Raw genomic sequence first — 17,086 nt, forward strand, 5'->3', positions numbered from 1 at the left:
TTCTATGGTTCTGGTAACATGGCTGACTGGCTCCAGGTCGGCCTCATCTGCCAAACACAATACGTCTCAGAATTAAGTCGCGGATTGAAGGTCAAAATTAGCATTAGTCTGAAATATATCAAAGAAAATCACAGTTTATAATAATGTTTTAAAGCTCTGAATTGAATTGATCATGTATGTTTGTACTCTTGTGTCTTTCAGCCTGGGCCAAGGTGGCGCTGAATATGACTGAGAGTGCTGAAGTGTACCTGGGCGACTCGGCTGAGATTCCCTGCCACTACAGCTTCACGGACACCGACAATGAGCCCACCTTTGTCATGATTCAGTGGTTTGTGGTTAGTATTTTCAGGACCTGCTGCCTTAAAACTGACACTGTATGGAGCTACACAACCGCTCATACTCTCGTGTTGACTGCCCCTCCTTATATAGTTGAAGCACCATATTAGAACATTTTATAATAGCAATAATAATGATCATTTTATTGATGTAGCACTTTTAAAAAGACAACTTTACAAAGAACTGCAAGGACTTGCATATCTCAACTCTTACAAGACGTTAAAAACATCATTAGCAGATTAAATTTCCGAGCGGTGGAGCAGCACTGCCTGCAGCATTTCATAATTCATGACATGCATGTTCATGCAGCAAATGGCTAATAGGCTTTATTTTCCAAACTAATCAACAGATGATAATCCTGTGCACAGATAATAATTTGTTAATGTACCAGAGAGCTGAGCAGAAGAATGAATAATGTGGAAAAATCAGTAGGATGTGTATCTTCATTTATCAGGAGTGGTGAATTATTTTCAAATCAATGAAACTGCATTGCACACTGTGGCTTCTTGATTATATAATCAGAATGTGTACAAGTGCAGTTTCACTTGATAATGATTTGGCAATCAGAGATCACATGAATCCATATTTTCATGTGTATACATTTGAATTTAAAATGTCTGTTTCACATCAAAACAAACATCAGGATTCACTGATTCAGTCATTGCTTTTTCCTTCCAAAGCCCTAATTCACTAAATATCCTTATTCATTGACGTTTCTCTGACTTTGACTGCGTGTGTCTCTCCTGCAGAAAGGTGTCGGCAGCTCTCGCACACGGATTTACTACTTCGCCAACACGCAGAACATGGCGGACAGCAACACCGACTACAGCGGGCGCATCAATGTGACTCAAACCCAGCAGGGAACTCTGCTCACCATCCAGGACGTCCAGCTCTTGGATGAGAGGGAATTCTTCTGCCAGGTTAATGGACTGGCTGCCGGGAGCGCCGAGGGCAAGACCCACCTCAAAGTGTTTGGTAAGAAAAAGGTGGAGGGGCTGGATGTGTGAACATAACTCAGAATGCGTATCTCTCATGATTTTATGATGCTAAAACTAATACTTTTTCCTCATGTAGCTCCTCCAGAGGCTCCAGTGATCGAGGGTGTCCTTACTGGAATATCTGTGACCAAAGATGTGCCGTCCAAGGTGAGACTTTTTAGGCTGCATACATACTAATGTGCTTTTTAACTTTAAAACCCCACAGAGCATGAGGCATATGTCCATCCATGCCAACATACCTCAAAACATACACTTTACAGTCAATCAGGCTTTGGGTTAGACCCCTTCTCTCCAATGAAGGGCAATCTTACAGCATACCAAGACATTTTGGACAATGCAAGGACTGTAAAGACATGGTTTGACGAGACTGGTGTGGAAGAACTTGACTTGTCCCGGACAGAGCCTTGACCTCAACCCAATCGAGCAAATTTGGGATGAACTGGAACAGAGATTGTGTCAGGCCTTATCGTCCAAAATCAGTGGCTGACCTCATCAATGCTTTAATTTATACAGAAACACTTCCAAATCTTGAGAAAAGTCTTGTCAAGAAGTGTGGAAGCTGTTATACCCACTCTATGACTGTCCATGTACACTGTTGGTAAACAGGAAACAGGTGTTCAGCACTTATTTGCTGAGTTATTAAAAATATACGGACGATGAAACAGAGATGGTGGAAATTATGTCATAAAATGAATGTGGTCTTTGAAAACAGAGTCGCATAGATGTAGCTTTTGTCTTAGATTCTGAGAAACAATAATCTGAGCATTATTTCAAATACAAATTATTTAGTCTTGTGTCCTGATGTCACTATGTCTTCCATTCAGGTGGCATCCTGCGAGGCAAAGAACGGCTTCCCTAAACCCAACATCACCTGGTACAAAAACGGCATGCCACTGGAGTCTACACCAGGACGTAAGTGTCGGCATATCTTTCTGACACTGACTCAGTTTAACCCCATGGTTTAAATCCAGGTCGTGTCTAATTTCATGTCACAGCAGGAGCAAACAGGAAACGCATCTCAGGTTGAACTCAAATTTGTGTCAAATGTATTTATGTTTTAGGGTTAGGGTTAGAGCTTGACACATACATTCAAAACTACAGCTTCACCTGTTCTGTGTGCTGAGTATTGCATGTTCATACCAATATCGGCATAATGTCTTAATTTTTCCAGTGTTCACATCTCTTAAACAAGTACAAAATGTGTCTTTTTTGTGTCATAAATCAGATGTAAATGTGCTGATTCTGACCTGGGAGTCCAAGGGCCTTTACTCTGTCCAGAGCACACTGGAGTACAAGGTGACCAAGGAGGACAAGGATTCCCATTTTTCCTGCGAGGTCAGCTTCTTTGTGCCCGGAGCGATCAGAACCGTCGAGTCAAGCAGCATCAACATTACTGTCCACTGTAAGTGTCCAAAAATATGAAGCTTTTTAGAGATTATATCAGAGAAAATGTATTGATCCTTGCCACCAAACATACACACATACAACACAATTGTATAAAAAGATAAATAAAATATAATTAGAAACATAATCTACAGGAATGGATAAAAAACGTAACTTCCTTAAATTGGCTTTTTCATATTAATCTTATGTAACAGACAGAAATCCAGACAGAAGTCACGGTTTCTTTGTTAATCAGGAGACATTGGCTGCACCTGTGATTCCTCCACAGCTGAGGACAATCAGCTCAGTGGGAGGTTTTATAAAGAGGCTGGAGAGGCCCTGCTCACATGGTTTTGTGTCTCCAGAGAGTTAACACCTTCAGTTGACTCTCTGAGTTCATGTTTGACTGTTACGCTGAGTTGCTTGTGTGTTTAAGAGGGTGTCTCTTCTCCTTTGGTCATTTATTTGTTTTGGGCCCATGCAGTTTTTATATAAAACTCAATAACCCTCTGACATTTCAGCTTAGTATTATGGGGAATATGGGAAACATTTTATGCTTTTTATGCTTGCAATTTCTATGATTGTTTTTCTATACATTGTATCTTGCAATCTTTCATTATGCTTAATGAAAAGTGGCTTAGCACTGCAGTGTTACCACAACACCCACAAGATGAACACACACACATGGCAGCAGCATTTTACCTCCTCCATCTCCCTATATCTCCTCCATCAGTGGCTGTTTGGTGAAAATAGATCAGGGGTCTGTGGCTCTTCAGCCACTCTGCAGTGGCTCCTTGTAGCTTTAGAGAACAAGGCAACAAATAAGTGTTTTAATATGTTGTGCATCACATCCAACGTCGACGTAAAATGCAATATTAAGTACACATTTGGATGTTTGCTTAATTTATTTCAAAGTGGGTTTTAATTTCAATAATTTGCCACAAACAATGAAACAATGGAAGAACTAGAGTGTGTGTTTTATTTTTGCTCCACTTTATAAGAGGTTGGGTATAAACTGAACATTTTGTAGTTCTTAAAGTTCATAAATGAAAATAACTATTGCTCTTTTATGCGTTATATCTGCATAAAAAACTTTATTTGTGTTATTTTCATTTTGTGGGTTGTTTTGCGGCTCCAAATGGATTTTATTTGGGTGGAGAAGCGACAAAAATTTGCTCTTTTCATCCTAAAGGTTTCAGACCCCTGACATACAGTACAGACCAAAAGTTTGGACACACCTTTCCATTTACTTGAATGAGGAAGTGTGTCCAAACTTTTGGTCTGTACTGTAGATGATTTTAAACAGCATCCATGGGCATTGTTGACATGGAGCTGAACAGCTTGTTCCCCCCTCACATCATGATACACAGATATAGCAGACTGTCAGCCCCTTGCACACTTGCATTTTTCACAAGTACACAATCTCAGCTGGGAGTGACGTTGCTTTAATGAGGAGGCTATAGCGACATAAAACAAGCTTTTGGTTGCACTGGACGCCGGACATGGTGTTTAGAATCTGTGTGTCAGACCTAAATCTGGACGTATGGCCACCCTAGATGTGGCCTTTGTTTTCCCATCAGTCTCCTCTGAGTATGTGGACTATAAATGCAATGCTTAATCACACATAACACCACCATTAACCCTCATACAATTTTAAAGTCCCTTTGTCCTAAAGATACATTAAGATTACGAGCCACATTGTTGAAATCTGATTAAAATCTGATTTGATGCTTTGCATTCTTAGCTACAAGCATCTTGCACGTGAACGTGACTGCCCTCTCAAACAGCACACACGTGCACAATACAGACAACGGTATTATAGTGGGAGACGTACAGTATTCAATAAGTACAATTATATCTAGCTTCATTGATTTTCCATAAGGGGAATTCATGAAATGGAAGCTATTGCAGCCAATTTGTGAGCGAGATTTAGCTCTAGAGGACGTCAGGTTCAGGTCAATGACGTCAATGCTCATCGCATGGCCCTATATTGCATATCAATCTTATTAAACACCACTTACTGAAGTGATACGTCTGATTTTGAAAACTGGATTTGGTGCTGGGAGTTCTGCATCCACACAAGCCTGGAAAAAAACAAACAAATCGGAGTCACGTCACATCAGCTGGCTAATCTGAATGTCGCCTAAAGGCGCTAAAGTGCCGTATGATTTCCTCTCTCGTCTGTGGGTCCCTTGTTGTTTGAAACAGTTTTAAAGGGACATTGTTGCAGGCCGAGCCAAACACAGTCGAGCTGTCAGTGCTTTGGAATTGGCCTTGTTAAGTGCCTCGCTAATTTGATTGTGTGGGTGTGATGTGTCTGTGTGTTTAGACCCTACCACCATGGTCGAGCTGTGGAAGGAGTCGCCCCAGGGCCTGGTCAAAGAGGGGGATACTGTGGAGCTGCGTTGCCAGGGCGATGGCAACCCCCTGCCGTCCTTCATTTTCAGCAGAGAACAAGTAAGAATGGAGGGTTCTTTTCTCACCCTGAAAGTCCCCGAGAGAATGGGGGTGACATGCAGGAGACATGTAGGGAATGTTTTTGATATGCAGAGCTCACAGGGCCTCATGTAGACATGAGTGTGCAGGGTCTGTGGAGGCTCTGTCAGCTCTGACCCTGCAGACTCAGGTCGGGGTCTGAGACCGGAGGCCACGCTGACGGAGCCTCATGTGTAGAACTCTTTCCCATGTCACACACACGTCCTTTTGTATGAGGCAAAAACTCATCTGAGCGCCGCTTTAACTTCCACAAGCTTACTGTTATGCATCGAAATACACTCGGTGTGTTTACATGACAATAGAGGAAATTGAATTATTGTGTTATTCCAACTCAAACCAGACTTTTAAAGTAAATGTTAACATGGCAGATGTCTCAAGTTGGACTGGATAATGAGGTTGGGAGTTGTATTTCTACTGTTCCAGGCCTCGGGCTTTGACACAAACATAAGAGAAGAAGCAGTTGCACAGTAGAAGAAGACGGCGAGAAATCCAATCAAACTGAATTGAATTTATGATCTGAAGTTTAATTGATGGTAGAAAGTTTAAGATAAAGTTGTTTTGGTCTGCGAGGTAGCAAGTCAACTGCTTTCAAATCTGACTTTATTTTAAAAAACGTGGGAGACCACATATGCAACAAACTTCAATCAATATTCAATGTTTTAATCCTAGACCATGCAATCACGATGCAGGACCACACACATGGAGTTTAATTTAACTTTAACTTGGGATCTCACAGAAACTTGCATGATTTGACGTGACTTCAGAATATAAACAGGCGTCGTCAGTTAATAAGCCAAACTTAATTTTGCATAAAAACTTACTGAATGACGACAGAGACAAGTCTGCGTTCTCTCTTTACGAGCTTGTTCTTATTCTCGTACCTTTTGCTATTTCACCCCGTGTTATGATATAATATTTTAGAATTTATTTGCGGAAATCTGAAAACACAGTTACACCTCTGTAAAGTCTGGAAAAATCATCACACACCAGAAAAAATTACTTTTGGATGAACAGAGGGAGAGAATTGTGCCAGTACAACATCTGAACGTACACTGGATGTTCTAGAGCTGCACAGCATGGTCAAATAAATCATACCTGTGATTATTCTGTCATTCTATATGACAGATATTACCATTGCGATGCGATCTATAATTGAATTGATCGTTTTTTGCATTTTAACTGTGATTTTTGTCATTTCTTAGAAGGAAGAAAACATATTTTCTTATCTAAAGAGCACGATCTTTGGCTGCCAGGGAAATTTCTGCTGCAGTATTTTTCAGTTTGGATACCTCCTCTGTCAGAATATATATGACATACATGCAGTTATGACACAGATGCTGATGTTAATACACATTTTGATTAAATACGTGTGAATGTATTGTCCTTTTCGGTTACTTTACTAATACACACCATCTTTGCCTGTTTGTTTCATTCAACTATGTTCAATCTTGAGTTCAGTAATTGCTCAAAAACCGAGTAGTTGAACACTTTTACAGCCACCATTTTTCCATTTATTTAGGTGTCCTACTTTCAGTGTGATTAAAAAAATAAGTTTTATTGAAATAAAGTGTTTTAAAGGTGTTTTTCCTGAGACTTACACTTTAAAACATTGTATAAATGGGGTTACGTCAACAGTGTTAGATAGTGTGGTCTTAAACAGTTTTTTCCTTGTGGAGATGATGTATGACTTAATGATGTTTGTATGGCAATCCATCATGTTTTTGTGATTACTAACGCTGTCATTTGTTTGCGATGGAATCTACTTTGTGCCTCAGTTTATTCCAAAAACACTCAACATTAAATAGCTGGTTTATATTGAGGAGTTCTGAGTCCACTTGAGGCTCTTGACTCTAATCGACAGTGGTGTAAATTGTTGCTGTGTGAAGAGAATCTCTGCCGTGAGAGAGTAGTCGGTGAATGTTTCTATTAAAAACCAAAAATAGGAATAGGAAAATGAAGTTAATGTCACGATTCATCACCCGATCCTTTATTTTCACATCTTCTTTGTGTGGAATTATTGCAGGAAATGGACAAGGACCTGGACAGTAGCAAGGGGGACATGTTGGTCTTGACACCAGTGTCTCGGAAAGAGAGCGGCATCTACCAGTGTCGCACTCGGGGCTCTGACAGGAACACCGACGTCAAAGGAGAAATGCAGCTCACTGTGCACTGTGAGGAACTAATACACATACAATAAAGATTAAATATTCTGTCCTGACATGAGATGAATATCGTTCGGCTTGCTCCTTTCCTCAGATTTGGACCCAGCTGTGGTCGTGCCCAAAGAATCCGAGTTCATGCTCAGAGGAGAGGATCTGACCGCGAGCTGCAACGCTCTGTCCTCCCTGAAAACATCCACCGTCTGGTACAAGGTACATGCGTTTGTCGTACACATCATCAGACTGTGGGACAGATTAAATCACTCTAGCTTTAAAAGCTGCCAGGGAAGTGATACAAGGCATTTTTGGAGAAATGGAAAAGCTCATCAATAACAGCTGACAGTGGAAAACACAAAACTGTATTTCATTAAAGAGTCGTTGGTTCCCAGGCTCACAGAGGACATGTTTTCACTTTTTTAATGAATGTTGGCCAACTATTTTGATAATCCATAAATCATCCATGCAATAATCCATGTCACAAAGACATCATTAAAACAACACATTTGCTAGCAGAACATTTCAAGATTTAGGAAACAATGATCAACATTTTTACAGATTTACAGAGACACGTTTTGGATCTAACAACTAATCCATAAATGGAAAGTTATTAATGGATCAATCGTGGATAGATGCTGACCTACATATATTCATATTTGCTACTAATTGTGTGTGTATGTGTGTGTAGAAGGGGAAGCAGGTAGGGAAGGGGAACACGTTACACCTACAGGACGCCACCTTTGAAACAACGGGAGAGTACACCTGCGAAGTGACCGTGCCCTCGCTGCCCGCGCTGCACACCAGCGGCTCCGTTCACATCATCGTTCAAGGTCAGTTTCCGTTTTTCCACGAGCTCACGGACTTCTCTGCTCAAAGTTTAATCGAACACAATCCTAAAACCGTATATATATATCATGCTTCACGATGCACAGACCGTAAAAAATGTAAATAAATTAGTCATGTTTGGGCTTTTTCTTTCTTTCTTAGACATTGTTTTTTTCTGTGGTAAAGCACATTGATTATCTGTATAAATACAAAAGCCTCTCCGGTAACTCCTTCCATTTCCACCGGTTAGATTTCCCTCGAGAGTCCTGATTTGAAACACCTGTGCCTGTGACTATAAATGTATAAATCAGGTAACTGTTGGGGCTTTATTTTGAAGGAGGACGCGCGGTGAAAACGTCAGTCTTACGAAACCGAACCTGTCGCCGTAAAACACTTCCAGGAAGGAGGAGATTTGTGCCATGTCGAGCTGCTGCAGGACTCTTGATGTGAAACATGTGTGGAGGACAGTGTTTCAGTTTGATTGACAGTTTGTGTGTGTGCGTGTGTGTGCGTGTGTGTGCGTGTGTGTGCAGGTAGTCCACAACTGGTGGGTGGTGTGGACCAGGAGGTGCAGATGGAGGAGGCAACAGGACGGATGGTGAACCTGAGCTGTGAGGCTCACGGACATCCACCACCCAGCATCTCCTGGAGCGTCATCGGCACCCAGGTAACCCAGTTTTACTGAATGTACACGGTCTTCTATTAGTTAATATGATGATTTTTCTTACCTATATTAAAGAAAATAAATTTTTATATATTTAGCATGTACAGACAGTTAACAGTCCCCCACAGCAATTGACGTCAGCTTAAATCAATCCTTGTGACAGTTTTACGGCAATGATCCAGGCTGAAAATCCTTTTTTTTAAATTAGTTTTGTGCATCTCTGTTGGCTGCAGAAAAGCTGCATCACCTTCTTAGCGAAACTGTAATTTGCAGCATTAAAATGCTCTCAGGAAATGTAATTATCACTATATACGTCACTGCTTCTGTGTCATTATTCCTCTATTTCAGCTTCCTGACGGCGTTATACTTTCTTAAATCCACAAAATGATTTATTAAGTATCAGGCTTTAAATCTAAAAAAAAAGAAAATCTGCAAAAACGATTATGAAAATGAACGTTGCACAGTTTGGTGCAGACATGAAACAGATGACTCAGTAAGAGGACTTTATCTGGTGGACGTGGACGTGCTGACAGACTCACCATCCGTCATGTGTCGGCTCTTACTGCTCTGTTTTTCTTTTCTTTGGGGGTGTAAGTTTTCAGCCGTAGCAGCTGGAAATGTTCCAGCGCTGCACGTTAAGAGCATAAGTTACTGCCTTATATCATTTATTTTTATTACTATTTTTTTTTTTTAGCAGGTAACCATTTCAGCATGGCTTCCCGGACACAGTATTACCTGGCAAGAAGCTGTTAACCCTGAGAACACAGAGCATGTTTCCATTACTATATTAAAACGTATATGCAGAGGCTATGTCGTACATCCTTTTATTTTCATTTTCACCAACTATAAACACACCTGAGCAAATGCACTAATTTAATTGGTGAAATATGGAAATATGTCACATTTCAAAGTGTACAGTTTGATATGTACACATCTTATTCTACAGACTGAAGAGAACATGTTTGTTTCTCACAGAGCTGCACAAATATCACTTCATTTAAAATAAGGTTTTATGAACGAAAACGAGAAGTAATCCTCAACTAAATTAAACATCTTTAGTCTAGTGTATTCAGTTGAGAGAATTCTGAATAAATATACATTTGTCACTTGTGTGTGTGTGTGTGCAGACCTGGTACGAGGTGGCGAGCAGAGCAAACGAGCACATGACTCAGAGCGTGGTGTCGGTCAAAGTCACGTCGGACATCAGCGTTCAGTGCAACGCGTCCAACGACATGGGCACCGAGGTCAAGGCTTTCAGCATCAAAGCCAGTAAGAGCTTTTCATTTTCTCTCTGTGAGTGTGGAGCGTTTCACCGTCGTAAATATTAGTTCCACTTAAAGGAAACAAAAAGACCAGGAATGATGCAGCCTTAATGTTGTCAAGACTGTTTGTTTGGGTCATTATACAATATTGTGAAATCATACCATCTCTTTTTTTTGTACCAACCTTTACTCAGAAATACTGTGTAAACTGCATGGGGAATATGGGATTATGTATTGGAGTGGGCAGCTGTGCACCAACATTACACTAAGTGTTGTTCTTCTTGTTCACAGTTCCCAGGGTCACCACAACGACTCCCTTCTCTCCTGGTAAGATTGTTGTCCCATCGTCTCTACATGTTCAGAAAACAAAAGAAGCCAAAAACAAACAAAAAAAGGGTCTTTTCATGTTGAAAGGTTTCTTCTGTCTCACTGCTCACACTTTAAGATCAACTTTCTTGTGACAATGAAAGCTTTTGGAGGACGACGTACATTATTTATGATTTTTTCATGCGTCTGCTTTGCCGGCAGATCTTTTTTGGAAGCAGCCTGCAGGCGTATATGAAATATTCTGTTTGATATAAGAGAGAAAAAAACTCACCAGCAAAGACACTTTTATGACACTTGGTCTCTGCTCCAGTAGATCATTATTTGACGTCCCCACTTTTTTTTATTATTTTAAACAACAAAACACTACTTTTCCACTCGGTTTTTAGTTTTATTGTGGATTTTTTTTCACATACACGTGACTTTGTGGAGAGGCAATTTCTGAGCCGTCACCTCATAACATTTAAATAAATCTTTAAAAGCCCACGGGGAAAACAATGAGAACCCGTAAAAAAACAATCATACTCTCACGTGTTTTGACTTCAAAATAAAAGCGTAATTATTCACCGAGGTTAATGAGGACTCCATTTGTCACACGGTCCGTTTAAACAGTCCCTCAGAGAAAAGGGTTTCTATACCCACTTAAGACTGAAATAATACATTACATCACCGTTTAACAATGGCACAAATAACAAATAAAATGAATCACACTGTTGTTTTTTTCCTGTTTCTTGTATTTTTAAAAGCCTCTCTGGGTAATATAGCAAATATAATCCAGATTCGTCACTGTCAAACGAACAACTCTGATAGCAAAAGTGCTGCGTTTGACTAAAATGTCGTGTTTGTCTAATGTGATAAACTGGAGCTTTGTCCAAGCAGCATAAATATAATCCACATCCAGACTTAAAAGCAAAGCTAATGCTCAAGTGCGTTACAGAGTCATGAGTTTTTTTATTACATTAAAATCATCTGCAGTAGACTCAGTTTATAATGTCGATCTCAGACTGTCATCCTGTGGTTCATGATTAAAAATTCTGATTTAGTTCATTTATAATTGAGGTTAAAAAGGAGAATCTTAAAATTTACAATGACAAAAGCAGGTGGAGCATTTTATTGTTGTGATTATAGCCTAATCAAATGTTTAGTGCCTGTAAATCCTCAAGGTCTGTTTGCAAGTCAGATAATGTATAACAATTTATTTACAAAATAATTTTTGACATGATATAGGAGGGATGTACTACTCAAATTAAACTAAAAAAACACAACTTACAGCAGGCCTGAATTTCCTGGAGGAGGCAAAAGGCAAATGTTACATCAAAAAGTGTAATAATAATTCATAAATAATGATTTATTGTAAATAATGATGATTTGTTGAAGGAATATTAGAAATTTAGTGATGCCAAGATCAGAAATTAATTTTTTGATCGCACCATGGAGGGGTTGGAACAGTTGGGGCAGCTTTATTTAAACAGAGTGGACAATAACACTGAAAATGTGTGTTTTTGAAATAGTATTTGCCTGATTTCCACGTTCCATTATCATCATTAACACTGTTTCCTCCATGTAAACACGAAATCTCATTGTTTCTGTTGTTGTTTTATGAAACTAAAGCTTGTTAGACCACAGTGAATTACAATTATGTTTGCTAAATTTAACTCCGCCATGAGTAGAACTAATAGGATTGATGCTAACGTGTGTGTGTATGTGTGTGTGTAGGTGAAGGCAGTGGCGTTATCATCGTGGTGATCATACTGTGTCTGCTGCTGCTGGCCGTCCTCGGCAGCGTCCTCTACTTCCTTCACAAGAAGGGCAAGATTCCCTGTGGACGCTCGGGGAAGCAGGAGATGTGAGTGAACAACAACAACATGTCAACAAATCCCATAAAAACAGTAAAAGCTGCAGCGACTCTATATTTTCCTGTTCGTGCCCAAAGAGGAAAACCAAGTTCACATTAAACCAGTCCAGAATCGTAGCATCAACGTTATTCTACGTGTCATGTGACTGCGGGTAATAATAACTGGATTTAGTCTACAGGTCGATCAGTGAACATTTACTGAAACAGAACTCTCGGTGATCTACGCCGCAAAAACAGCACAATTAGCCAAATTCTATTTGTTAAATGAATTTAAATGTTCTGCTTTTACGGAGAAGAATCTGCCAATGGGGTAAGAAAATACTGCTTGGCTGGAAAACGTAAAACCTGTCATGTTTCTTCAAATGAGGGGAAAATCTCGGCAAAACTCGCCAAAATTAAATAAAGTTGTACTTGTTACAAGCAAGGACATCCTGGCAGGAGCAGTTGGGATTTCAATCAAACCCTTATTTTAGCTTCTTCCTGGTAATTAAACCTTAAAGTAAGCTGTAGTATCTTATTAAGTTAGATATTTCTTCTTAAAATAAGATTTTCTTTACTTGCTTACGTCTGTTTCTTTTTAGGCAAAAAGTAAGAACCATTTCCCCAAAAACAGTTATTTTACTTTCTTTAAAATCAGTTTTACCGTGAACACGCTAACGGCGGTTAACTGCGCCAACGTTAACGCACGCCTTTCCATGACAACCGACCGGAAAAAGACGTGCGTGACGTCATGTTTACGCGACTCCTGATGTGTAAAAATGAATCTCTAAAGTAACGCTAAACTTTAAAAACAGACACACACATACGCAGTAACGCAGGCACGCTGGTTATATGTAGCACTGCTCTTGTTGTTTAATGAACGGACCGCTCCAGGCGCTAAAGAAGCTAACGTAGCTAACTGGTAAGCGGTGCCTGGACTCCGGTGCCGCGGCACGTAAACACATGGGTCTTTTTACAGTTAGTCGTCATGGAAAACGTGCCATACATTAACGCGCTAACGTGCCCAGCACTAAAAAAGACATTATTGAGAAGGGATTTAAGGAGTAATGGGCAAAACCAGGACAATTTCATGTCGACAGGTCGAACAATGGACTCAATATAAACTCAACTCGGATAAAATTCACGTGCAAAACTTTTCTTTGCAGTTCCAAAGAAAAGACGACCAAAGACGACATCGTGGTAGAGATGAAGGGCAGCACAAAGACGGAGGACACTGTCCTCCTAAAGGCTGTCAATGGAGACAACAAGGGCCCAAATGACCAGGTAACAAGAGGACGACGCTCACCGTCTCTAATCAGGAGTAAAAATAGACATGTTTGTGACTCTTGATGTTTTTGTTCGGATGCTACATGTGGCTAATTAGTCAAAATACAAAAAGTAGCCATTGTATGTTAATGCTTCTCATAATACAGACATACTTCATTATTAGAGACATTTGAAATTTGATGAAATTATTCTGGTGGTGAAAGCTTCTTTAATCAAGAGTAACGTTTGTGAGCATGTTAGGGCTTTGTTCAACCACTAGGGGGCAGATTCTTTTAACTTTCAGTGCCAAATATCCGTCCATCCTGTGCTCTACATTAGCAAATATGCTGAAAGAAGATAGTTCAGGGGGTTTTATTTAAATGAACGGACACATTGTAGGTGTAAGAGGAAATAAGTGTCTAAACTTGCATATAAATGTAATAATTTGACTCCCTGTGGACAGTGTGTGTAAGTGGATGTCCAACTGACGTCCTTTTGTGTCTCTTTCAGTAAAGTCCCTGACGTCTCAGCAGTGACTCAGCAGAGTCCAGTTGAAATGACAGTCGAGTGTGTGTCGGAGCGTTTGACGGTTCCTCTGTTCTGAGATCTGCAGGACGACACCACAGACCTGGACATTCTCCCGTCCATGTTTTTGTTCAGTATTCAGTAGATTTACACACACACAGGTATGTATGTGTTGAATGAACGTTCGATTCCTCAACATCCATTTTTTTTCCCCATGTGTTGTCCTCAAAATGTTGGGCTGTTGTTCAGTGTGTTTATGATGACGCCTTTCACGCATCATCCACTTTTATTGTTGTTGTTTTTTTTATGAAGTGTATATATTATATATATATTTTGTTATTTAAGATATTTTGGCACTCAGATTTTCATTTTCATGGGTCTCGTGCATGTGGATCCACGCTCACGAGACCAGAACCACCTGCTGCTCCTCGGCAGCTGCTCTTCACTGTTGGTTTCTGCTCCGCTTTTCGACAATATTTGTAGAAATTCGTGTTGAAATTTGTCAAAACCACCAGGAGGTGCTAAATTTTGAAAGTCACTGTAGTAAAATCTCAAACCCTCTGCGAACTACTGTCAAGCCCTTGTACTGTTTGTAAATACCTGTAGTGTACAGACGTGTTAGTGAGACTTCAGGCTGTTTCTGAAGTCGACGAAGGTCAGAGTTTAGTGATCTGCTGTGCCAGTTTTTGAGAACGCATCATACACTGAAATGTTTTTTTTTTGTTTCTTTGGTTTTTGCTCTGTGTGTTTTTTTCGTTGTGTTTCCACTGAGAGCTCGTGAGTCGGGCCTGAGGAAGACTTTCAGTGTCGCGCACGTTTGACGAGATTCATACGACAGATATTAATCAGTACAGTTAAGGAATCAACAGGCAGCTGACGTTTATAAGAGGTGTGTAGATGGTGCACAAAAACACAACCAACCTTAACTGCACCATTATTCATCCAAATGTTTTATAAACTAGAAGAAAAGGACATTTTATTTCCGTGGTTTAAAAAGGCACAAACTGATTCTTTATCGTAAATAAGCGGACGCATGCACGAACACCGTTGTGCTTCCTCAGGCCCATGTTGTGAATAAGATGTACCGACTGTTCACTGTGTAAGTCGTGTGTTGTTGTTGTTGTTGCTACTTTGCCCCCGATGACCTGCAGCATTATCAGAGTAGTGACACCTTTTCTCTGTTTTTGTTTTATCCACTGAGTCCAGATGTTAAAGTTAAGGTTAAGAAATATCCAGGTACAGAACGTCCTCAAGCCATAAATAAATAATAAAGTCTGATGCTGTGCTGCCACTGCAGTCATCTGCTGTCGAGATGTTTCTGATTTGGTCTTTTTTAGTTTCTTTGTTGATGGTTCTGGATTTTTCATTCGTGGGGAAAAAAACAGCTTTGAAAGTGAACATTTCCTGTCACATTTCATTTTTTTTGTTTGTTTGGTTCTAAATGTGTGTAAATTAAGTACTGTACATGTCATCATTTGATGCTTGCATCGTTTTTTTATATTTTTTGCAAAAAAAATAATGCCAAATAAAAATGTTCCATTTCAAAAGAGATTGTTTTTGTTATGCTTCTGTGCAACGTACTGTGTTTTTGGGTTACGTCCAATTATGTATATATTATTTTCTAATTTGGTATAAACGGACTCAAATATGAACTGAATAAGACTGGAATTAGGAATTCCAGTCTTATCCAAGTTAACCTAGAACTTCACAGGTTGTTTGAGATGCTACAGCTAAGTTTGCTAATTAGCACGCCAAGCTAGTCAGTTTGATGAACACATTATGTGGTATTTTATGTGTTTAAAAACACAAACTGAACAAACTTCTTTTTGAAATTACATTCACTTAAGGATGACAGCACACTACTCTGTGTTATAGATTAAACAGAACTTAAAAAAGACAGATTCTAACAGTATGTTCACGAAATAGCTGCTAGCTAAGGGACTCCACATGATAAACACGGGCATTGTGAATTTTGAACACAACAAATTCACTACAACTGAAAAGTTCCTACTCATCACTGGGAAATTATGATTATGAATGATTTTTTTCATCTTAAAAAGCCTGGATAGAATCCTTTAAAATTCAAAATACATTGTTGTGGCCAAAACTCTTGGACATATTTGGCCTTTTGAACTTTAATATAGTCAACAAGGGCATGTTATTGACGTCTGGTAAAACATTTACACTTCAACTATAGTCCATTTGAGTCATAGAGCCACCGGCTGTAATTCTAGCTCTATCTTTTTTATTTTTTTATTGCCCAGAAGGCTCAGTAGGAACCTGAACAACAGCGAGTTCAGAGCGTTGTGTGTCGGCCGTGCACAGTCCCAGAGTGAGGAGACAGGAAAGGAAGCTCTGCCTCCAGACCGCTGTCAGCACGAGCTGGAAACAAATCCAACAGTAGCTCAGATTTCCAGCTGCAGTGTGGAGGAGGAGGAGGAGGAGGAGGAGGAGGAGGAGGAGGAGGAGGAGGAGGAGGAGGAAGAAGGTCAGAAAACATGACTCGCATCTGCAACAAATTCAGGCCCCGTGAGCTCAGCGCTGCACTTCTGACTGCAAAATAAATTTGCCTTTTTTTCATTTGGCAATGAAATGAAGGTGAAGACAATGCATCTCTCGAGGTCGACATCTAAGCTGGTGTTTGGATTGTAAAGAGATCATTTAAACGATAAAAAAAGATTAGAATAACAGTAATTTTATTGGAAATAAGCCCTAGAAAATACACCCACCGACAATCCCTGACTTAACAGTAGTTGGTTAATGGTCTATTTGAGAAATATCGACCATATAACATTTATTTATGAATCTGTTCAACATTAGTGTCTAAGACATGCAAATAATAGTATTTAACCTCATGGCCTCTCAAAAAGTACAATTGTTGTTCTTTAATGCATTCAAACATCTGTTTTTTTTTCACAATTTTAACTTAAAATGCCTGTTTTAAGATGCAATTTAAATCACAAAATCCCCAAAATTCTCTTTTTATATACTATAAATTGAAGAGGATTTTTGTATAT

At 39.7% G+C, this 17,086-nt stretch overlaps 1 protein-coding gene across 1 annotated transcript in view; it reads left to right on the forward strand.

Annotated features, from left to right (window-relative positions):
• The window catches only part of mcama (melanoma cell adhesion molecule a), a gene marked incomplete at its 5' end in the record, with an annotated part of 63,196 nt that extends 49,010 nt beyond the window's left edge, over positions 1–14,186 (forward strand). The window contains 15 exons of the mRNA XM_083889666.1: positions 202–335; positions 1,086–1,311; positions 1,411–1,481; positions 2,159–2,246; positions 2,560–2,736; positions 5,047–5,174; positions 7,237–7,384; positions 7,470–7,585; positions 8,058–8,203; positions 8,732–8,861; positions 9,986–10,127; positions 10,412–10,447; positions 12,161–12,290; positions 13,445–13,562; positions 14,055–14,186. Of these exons, the coding sequence (XP_083745792.1) occupies positions 202–335; positions 1,086–1,311; positions 1,411–1,481; positions 2,159–2,246; positions 2,560–2,736; positions 5,047–5,174; positions 7,237–7,384; positions 7,470–7,585; positions 8,058–8,203; positions 8,732–8,861; positions 9,986–10,127; positions 10,412–10,447; positions 12,161–12,290; positions 13,445–13,562; positions 14,055–14,057 (1,793 nt within the window). The 3' untranslated portion in view covers positions 14,058–14,186. The remainder of the gene's footprint in view (positions 1–201; positions 336–1,085; positions 1,312–1,410; positions 1,482–2,158; positions 2,247–2,559; positions 2,737–5,046; positions 5,175–7,236; positions 7,385–7,469; positions 7,586–8,057; positions 8,204–8,731; positions 8,862–9,985; positions 10,128–10,411; positions 10,448–12,160; positions 12,291–13,444; positions 13,563–14,054) is intronic.
• Between the last annotated feature and the right edge of the window lie 2,900 nt (positions 14,187–17,086).

This window comes from Microchirus variegatus (assembly GCF_963457635.1).
Source record: "Microchirus variegatus genome assembly, chromosome: 5".
In the NCBI taxonomy this organism is placed as follows: Eukaryota; Metazoa; Chordata; class Actinopteri; order Pleuronectiformes; family Soleidae; genus Microchirus; species Microchirus variegatus.